General features: G+C 64.5%; 2 protein-coding genes across 3 annotated transcripts; both read right to left on the bottom strand.

Moving 5' to 3' along the window:
* Positions 1–98: 98 nt before the first annotated feature.
* Positions 99–3,388, bottom strand: LOC132026760 (sulfotransferase 1A1). Its single transcript, XM_059414998.1, has 8 exons — positions 3,053–3,388; positions 2,223–2,405; positions 2,010–2,135; positions 1,820–1,917; positions 1,262–1,388; positions 1,068–1,162; positions 411–591; positions 99–292 (listed from the first exon to the last, which is right to left on the bottom strand). The coding sequence occupies exons 2-8, from the start codon at positions 2,368–2,370 to the stop codon at positions 180–182; spliced, it is 888 nt and encodes a 295-aa protein (XP_059270981.1). The 5' UTR covers positions 2,371–2,405; positions 3,053–3,388; the 3' UTR covers positions 99–179.
* Positions 3,389–4,441: 1,053 nt separating this feature from the next.
* SLX1A (SLX1 homolog A, structure-specific endonuclease subunit) lies at positions 4,442–7,575 on the bottom strand. 2 transcript variants are annotated; one of them, XM_059415004.1, is made up of 7 exons: positions 7,401–7,575; positions 7,073–7,309; positions 6,473–6,524; positions 6,072–6,386; positions 4,893–5,020; positions 4,636–4,723; positions 4,442–4,554 (listed from the first exon to the last, which is right to left on the bottom strand). In XM_059415004.1, exons 2-7 carry the CDS (start codon positions 7,258–7,260, stop codon positions 4,525–4,527), a joined length of 801 nt encoding a protein of 266 aa, XP_059270987.1. In that variant the 5' UTR covers positions 7,261–7,309; positions 7,401–7,575; the 3' UTR covers positions 4,442–4,524. The 2 variants fall into 2 exon arrangements, with proteins under 2 accessions (XP_059270987.1, XP_059270988.1); XM_059415005.1 differs by lacking the exon at positions 6,072–6,386 and having other exon boundaries at positions 7,073–7,575.
* Positions 7,576–7,715: the final 140 nt, after the last annotated feature.

Genomic DNA, 7,715 nt, shown 5'->3' with positions numbered 1-7,715 from the left:
GGCAAGTTGGGGAACTGGAGGCTGTGGGGGAGATGGATTTGTTTGGTCCCAGTGGGCATTTCCTTTTTGCTCTTGGCTTGCATTAAAGGCTCTCGGTGTAATACACATGGAATTTTATTTTTGAGGCTGGGGGCGGGTCACAGCCGCGGGGCCTTGGGCGTGCCTCCCAGGGACACCACTCATAGCTCTGTGCGGAAGCTGAGGCCACAGCCCTCCATCTTCCCGGCATAGTCAGCATCAAAGCGCTCATTCTGGGCCACAGTGAAGGTGGTCTTCCAGTCCCCTGTGATGCCTGCGGACAGACGGGAGGGCGGCTACAGCCCCAGCCGCAGAGCAGGCCCGGCGGGGCTCAGGCCGGCCCCGGCCCCCACGCCCGCCTGCCCCGAGGCCCATCCCGCGCAGACACTGACCTTTCCTCATGAAGGCCGAAACGCTGTGGTCCATGATGTCAGCGGGTATGGTGCTGTAGTTCGCCATGGAGTTTTTCTTCATCTCCTTGAAGGACGTTTGTTGGACAATGAGATCCACGGTCTCCTCTGGCAGGGAGCGCCCCAAGAACTTCAGGATCTTCTGAATCTCCCTCTTGGGGTTCTGGAGAGCAGAGGGGCTCTTCAGTGGCAGCTGGATGGCTCACTGAGCAAATAAACGGGAGGGTCCCCACTCCTCCAGGACCTGGCCACCTCCGCCTAGAGACCTCTCAGCCCCGGCTCCTTGACTTGGGTCCTCTTTCCCTGGGGCACATTAGCTGCCCCTGCCCTATGACCCTGAACGAAGCTCCTATTTGGGTCCTGATGGGTGAGGGCAGGGATGGTCCTCCTTCCTAACTGGCCACAGGAGATGCCGGCGGATGGCTGGCTCTGTGTCGCTTGGGTCTGAGATCAGAGCTATACAGCCTTGCTGCCTGGGTGACGCTGCAGCTCAAGTCCCTGGCAGGAAGGAGGGACTGGGGGGTCTGGGGGGGGGGGGCGGCGCCAGAGACAGGCAGCCGAAAGGGCCTTGGCAGGTCCTGGGGAGGTCCCTGCCTCTGCACGTGTGACCCGGAGGGAAGCAGCAGCGGGTGGCCTCACCTCTTTCATGTCCTCGTAGAAGAGGTAGAGGACAGGGTGGGTGTGACTCAGCTCCCACCACTCCCGCACGTGCTGGTACCAGGACCCGTAGGACACTGCGGGGTAGGGGCAGGGACACGGGCCCACAGGCCGGCATCAGCTTGGGCCGGCGGCCGCTCAGCTCCACCCCAGTCCTTCCCCCAACTCAGGCCCACCTTCCCCAGCCATGAACTTCTCCAGGAAGCAGTCCCAGGTGCCAGGGTCCGGGTGCACCTTGGCCATGCGGTAGAAGTGGTAAAAGGAGACAGCCACATCCTTGGCGTTGCGGGCCACGTAGACCACCTGGAAGGACAAATGTCCCCCCCACACCCAATCCCCATCACCGCACAGCGAGCCGGGCAGTTCCGCCTTCCACGGCAGCCCAGTGAGGGAAGCTCGCTCTTGGTCTGGCCAAGAGGGACACTGACCTGGAGGCTGACTTGCTTGTGGTCCCTGACACCATACCTGATGCTAATCTTGTCCCCTCCGTGCTGCCACACCCAGACTGGGACGGAGGTATGCTAGGTTCTCGCCAGCCCCCTCCTCCCCGGGCCTGGGGCGGCCTGCAGAGAAGACTGCCCTTCTCAGCCCCGCACAGGGCTCTCCCTTGCACAGACCCCCGCCCCAGGATGAAGACCACCCCGTGCCCGCTTCCGGTGAGACCTTCCCAGCAGAAAAGGCTAAAGCTGGGAAGGCCCCAGTGACCACCTTCCCTGGCTTCCTCTGTCACTCACCTTGACCTTCTGATCCAGCAAGGTCTGAGGGAGCAGAGCCAAGGGCAGGTGCGTCTTAATGAGTCGTGGGGCTGGTGTATCTTTCAGAGCCTCCAAACCTATACCAGGAGGAGGGAAAGGTCTGCTGAGCTGGAGCCCAGTCCTGCCCCCTCCCTCTGCTGCCCTGGTCCCCAGAGCCCCCAGTGCGAACCTGTGGGAACACCTGGAGCCTTGAACTCCAGGAAGGGTACCCGCATGAAGATGGAGGCCCGGCGACACTTCTGTAGATCACCGCCCTGGTAGATCATGTCGAGGATCTCGCTCACCCAGGTGGTGCCTGGAGAGCAGGGGAAGGGGAGGTGAGCTGGGTGAAGGGCAGGTCCTGGCTGGTCCGACGTGGGGGACTATGGCCCGCTCCACCTACCAGATTTGGGGTAGGTGCTGATAAGCAGGTCGTCAGGCCAGGCTTGGAAGTCCTGCAGGGAGCCCAGGGCCTCTGCAAAGTACTTGATGAGAGGGATTCCCTTCACATACGCCAGCGGCGGGCGTGAGGGGTCTTGGATGAGCTCCATTCCACCGCGTCGGGGACAGAGGGCGGCCAACTTGCCTTAACAACATCACGACACGCCATGTGTTGAAATCCTGCTTCACGAGGAAGGCCTGGGGCTGACTTGGCCCTGCTCACAAAGCTGGTGAGCGGCAGGAGCTGGGGCTCGAACCCACACCCAACCCTCACACAGCGGGGCTGGCGCTGGCTTGCGCCTTCGCTGTCCTGCAGATCCCCGTGCCTGAGGCCACATCCCACATCAACAACATCGCTCTCTGGGGCCCCGTCCCAGTCCTCTGGAAGCTCCAGCGGATTCCAGTGCACCCTTGAGAGCTCCTACTCGAGTGCCCGCCCGTCCTAAGTCCTCTCCTGCCAGCTCTCCTCCACTACCTCTGCGACGGCCCCTGGCCTGCGGCACTGGCCCCACTCCCCCTGCCGGTCCCCGGAGCAGCCTGGGCCCCTCATGCATCGCCGAAAACACTCCAGAAGCCAAACCACGCCATCTTGGCTCGGGGATAAACACAGCCAGTGAGCAACGTGAGCCTGTTTTGTGGCGCCAGAGTCTGGCATGCAGCTGAGCTAAGTGATAGGTCAGCAGAAAGGGGAAGGGGGTTTCGGCCTGGGGTCGTGTCGGCTGACGGATGGCCCATCCAGAGGGCAAGGGCCAGGAGCTAGCCCTGCCCAGCCGCCCCACCGGGAGAACTCACCAGACCTCTCTGGATGTCGGTCCTGTGACCACTCTGTGCGGTGGCGAACCGGGTGCCGTGGGGTGGGGTGGGTGCAGCACTGTTCTCCAAGCTGAAGGGTTTATGAATTCCAAGTGGGAGGGTCTGGAGCCAGCCTCCAGAAGGAGTGGGTGGAGCTTAGAGTGGGAGGGCCCCTGTGCTGCTGCGCCTTTGCACCCCAGCAGGAGCCAAGCTTAAATGGGCCTGAAAACCCAAGATGTGGGTTTAGTGTGTAGAAAATAAAGGGAAGACTGAAACTATTCTGCGGGGTGTTTTGCAGCTGGAATCTTGGCTCTGACCTGCCCTCTGTACTCCACCCCGGTGGGGCGGGCCAACCAACAGCTTGTCCTGATGGCCCCAGCCAGTTTAGAGGGGGCAGACCAGAGAGGAAAGGTGACACCCTTGTGAGCAGGGCCACTCACCTTCCTGTTGGCTCCAGGCCAGTCTTGCCGATGCCAGAGGTTCAGGCTAGGAGTGGCCCCCAGGCACCCCCCAGCAGCACAGGCTTTCCAGAACTGCTGGTCTGACCTCTGACCACAAGGCCAGTACAGAGCAGTGGGGGGGGGGGGGGGGGGGGGGGGGGGGGGGGGGGGGGGGGGCGGGGGTGGGGGGATGCGGGCAGGGGTGCGGGGTTGGGGTGGAGCAGAGACAGGACAGGCTTTCTGAGGCAGGAGGGAGAGAAAAGAGCAAGAACCAGAGTCTCATAACCCTGGGACTGAGGCCAGCTGCACACACAGCTCCCACGGACTTCAGAGCCATGGGCCCCACAAGGAGCTTTTCTTTCACTGGTTTTGAAGGGGCTCTGCAGCCAGAGACAAGAAGGAACTGGGGCGTGGAGAGCCACAGGGCCCCATGGGGTAGTGTATCCCCCCACCCACCCCACTCATGCCCTTTGTCCTACTATCTGGATTAAAGTCCAAAGTCAACCTGGACACTGGGTTTGGACGGGCTCTGAATCAAGAGTGTGAGTCTCCCAAGCAAAGAATCGTGTGAGAGGCACCTGGGTGTCTTAGTCATTAGGCATCTGCCTTCGACTCAAGTCATGATCCCAGGGTCCTGGGACTGAGCCCCGCATCGGGCTCCCTGCTCAGTGGGAGGCCTGCTTCTCCCTCTCCCACTCCCCCTGCTTGTGTTCCTTCTCTCACGGTCTCTGTCAAATAAATACATAAAATCTTAAAAAAAATTGTGTGACCTCAGAAGCATGTGAAGGAAAAGCCAAGGCACGTGGGCCTCCAGGAAGGGGAGAGGCTGGTCCACACAAGCGAGCAGCCCCTCCCCACTCTGCTCTTCTCCTCAGGCCCCAGGCACTGGCAGGGCCTCTGTCTCCAAGCTCCAGCATCCCCCTTCCCCGGCAATCACCAGAAAGTTCCCTTAAGTCAGACTCTTTATTGTACTCAAGTAAAAAGTACCCAGCCAGAGACAAGGAGTGGGCAGAGGGTGAGGGGCGCCGAGGATCAGGTCTCCAGCATGTCTGTCCAGTGTTCCTGTGGAGACAGGAGGACTGGTCAAAGGCAGCCTCGGGTACGGGGTGGGGTCGGGAGGCTGGGGCCAAAGCCACCTCTCACCTCTTCTAATTCCAGGTCCTCCTCTTCCTCCTCGGTGCCCACCTGGCACAGCCAGATCAGGTCTCCCCACAGCACGGAGTTCTTACAGCTACCAACGAGTGCAGGTGGCAGGACAAAGAGTCAGACTCACAAGCCTCCTCCAGGCCAGGCCCTCGGCGGCCGAGATACGGACTCGGCTGCCCCGGGGCCTGGACTTGGACCACTGGCGCCATCTTCCCAGAACTCAACCAGGCTGGGGCGGGGGTGCTGGGACTCACCCAGGGCACTGGCCCTCCAGAGGCAGAAGCTCCTCCGGCTCCTCTCGCAAGAACTCCTCTGCTAGGCAGATCATGTGGGCTCTGAGGCAGCAGCCGGGGTGGGGGCAGCACAGGGGGCCCTCCTCTTCCTGTTGGGGCGCCCAGCGTGGGAGGGGGGGCAGGCAAGTTAAGAGAGAAAACCAGAAGGAATGATGGAGCTCACGTTCTACGGAAATAAATACGGAAAGACACCGGTCCAGAAGCTTCACGTTCAACAACGCTGCAAGTCACACACTACTAGTATTTGCGCTTTATAGATGAAACTGAGGCACAGAGAGGTGACGATCCCTACCCACAGGGACTAAGGCGGCCGGTGTCCCTGAGCATTAGCAGTGATTCCAGAAACGGCCGCTGTAGCCAGACTTCCAGGTCTCGCGGGCTCAGCATCCCAGGGAGGTCCCCTAACCCTGACCCCAACGGCAGGTACTCAATTTACACTTCCGGAGAGCTCCGAAGTCGGACCCACCATCTCGGTTCATTCCTTAAATATGGATCATGGGCACCTGCTATTTGCCAGACCCTTTTCTTTTCTTTCAAGAACTGTATTTATCTGGCAGAGAGACAACGAGGGAACCCAAGCAGGCGGGGCGGGGGAGGGGAAGCGGGCTTCGGGCCGAGCAGGGAGCCCGCCGCACGTGGGGCTCGATCCCAGGACCCCGGGATCATGACCTGAGCCGAAGGCAGACCCTTAACGACGAGCCACCCGGGCGCCCTGCCAGACCCTCCTCGACAGCAGTGAGCGAGGACTGCCCTGGAGGGGGCAGGGGACACTGACAAGATCAATACGACGCCGACTCCGTTAGACCCTAAGTTTATGGGCTCCAAGGGCACAACGAGGCAGGGAAGCGCACACGAAAGACGCGCGGCTGCCCACGGGGGCGCCCCGGACGACCGCGAGGGGCCGGGGCCGGCGGCACGCCGTCAAGACTGGGGTGAAGGTCTAGGAGGAGCTTCCCGTCCCAGGGTCAGCGCAAAAGGCCTCGAGAAAGGCACGGGTTTCGCGGCGGCAGAAGGACCGCCGTCCCCGTCTTGGCGACGAGCGCAAAGGGCGACTGAGGGCTGCCCGGCCCGTCCGCCCACGGCGGGGTCCCCAGCGGCCCGAGCCCGGTCTCCCCGCGAGGACCAGGCGGGGCGGCTCACCTGGAAGGAGCGCGCGCACAGGGCGCAGGCAGCCGCGGCGTCGGCCGACGGACCCGAGCGGCTGCCGCGCGCGGAGGCCCGGGCCGGCGGGGGCCCGAAGGCCAGCGGCATGTGCGGCGGCGGCGGCGGGCACAGCTCTCGGCGGAAGTCGGCGCGCGGCCAGCGCACGGTCAGCGGCAGGCGCGCCCAGGGCGGCGCGCGCAGCATGTGCGCGAGCACGCGCAGGTGGAAGGCGAAGGCCGCCTCGCTGCGCAGGCGCGGACCCACGTGCGTCAGGCGGCGCGAGGCGTGCGGGTGCTGCCAGGCCCACTCGAACTGCGGGCGGGGGACGGGCTTCAGGGCCTCCGGGCGACCCCCCACGGCCCGGCCCGCCTTCCCAGCGCCCCCGGCCCGCTCCTTACCCGAAGGGCGGCCACGGCGGAGGGGAAGCCGTGCACGAGCAGCACCATCTCCCTGGGGCCGGGAAGGAGGACGCGGCCGTGAGAGTCCGCGCCCACCGCTGTCGGGCCGGAGCCCCTCACCGGGTTCACCCCTCACCCGGGTTCACCCCTCACCGGGGTTCACCCCCCGCCCCACCCTCGCGGAAGCGCAAGCCCCACGCCCGGCTTCAGCCCTCGGCCGCGGGGCCCCGCCCCTGCGTGGAGGTCCGGCCCTTCGCACCTGCCAACCCCAGGCCCCGCCTCCGGCACAGGTTCTTACCTGGCCGCCTCAGTTCGTCTCGCTCGCAGGGTCTTTAACACCCCGCCGGCTCCTCAGCCCGCGGTCACCCCCCAAGCCCGGAACGGTGCTCCCTACCCAGTCCCTTCCTTAGTCCCACGGCGGAGTTTCACGGGGCCCCGCCTTCCCCTGTGGGGGCCGCGCTCCTCCCCCACGGCAGGCCCGCCCTCCCCGGCAGGACCCCGCCCCCCGGCCCGGGGATCCGCCACCCTAGGGCTCCGCCCACTCCCCTGGCCCCGCCCCTCTCGGCAGGCCTCTCCTCCCCGCAGTCCGCTACCTCTTACCAGGGCCCGCGCCCGCTGGTCCGCCAGGCCCCGCCTTTTTTGCGGCCGCCGTTGTGCTGCTGGACCCGACGAGCAGGGTTGACGGTGAAGCCCACGTAGACGCGGCCCCGGTGCCGAGGGTTCAGGCAGTAGAGCAGGTAGACGCCGAAGAAGCGGCCGGGCCTCGCCGTGTCCCCCGCAGGGCCCATCGGGGCTTTGGGTTGATTGCTGCGGCCTGTGACCTCAGGGAGGGCCGAGCTGCCAGGGCCGCAAGATGCTTGTCTCGGAAAGAGCGTCTGGGGGCGACCCCGAGGCACCCTAGAGACCGCAGCAGTGCAGGTTCGCTCACCCTCCTGGCTGGCGTCGGGGGTCCAAACCGGCCCACAGGACCCAGGCTGCGGCGCCGACGGCGGACGCCTCTGAGCGCCCGAATCCGGCCTTGTGCAGACTCTGGCCGGCTGAGGGTAACCGCGGAGCCCGGGACTGTTGGAAAGTAGGGCCTGCGTGAGGGCGGAAGTGCTGCGTTCACGGACGCCTTCGTAAGGGCGGAAGTGCTGCGTTCACGGACGCCTTCGTGAGGGCGGAAGTGCTGGGTTCACGGACGCCTTCGTAAGGGCGGAAGTGCTGCGTTCACGGACGCCTTCGTAAGGGCGGAAGTGCTGGC

This window comes from Mustela nigripes, chromosome 11 (assembly GCF_022355385.1).
Source record: "Mustela nigripes isolate SB6536 chromosome 11, MUSNIG.SB6536, whole genome shotgun sequence".
Classification (NCBI taxonomy): Eukaryota; Metazoa; Chordata; class Mammalia; order Carnivora; family Mustelidae; genus Mustela; species Mustela nigripes.
The sequence above is the reverse complement of the archived record's forward strand: the minus strand, read 5'-3'. Positions and strand labels throughout refer to the sequence as shown.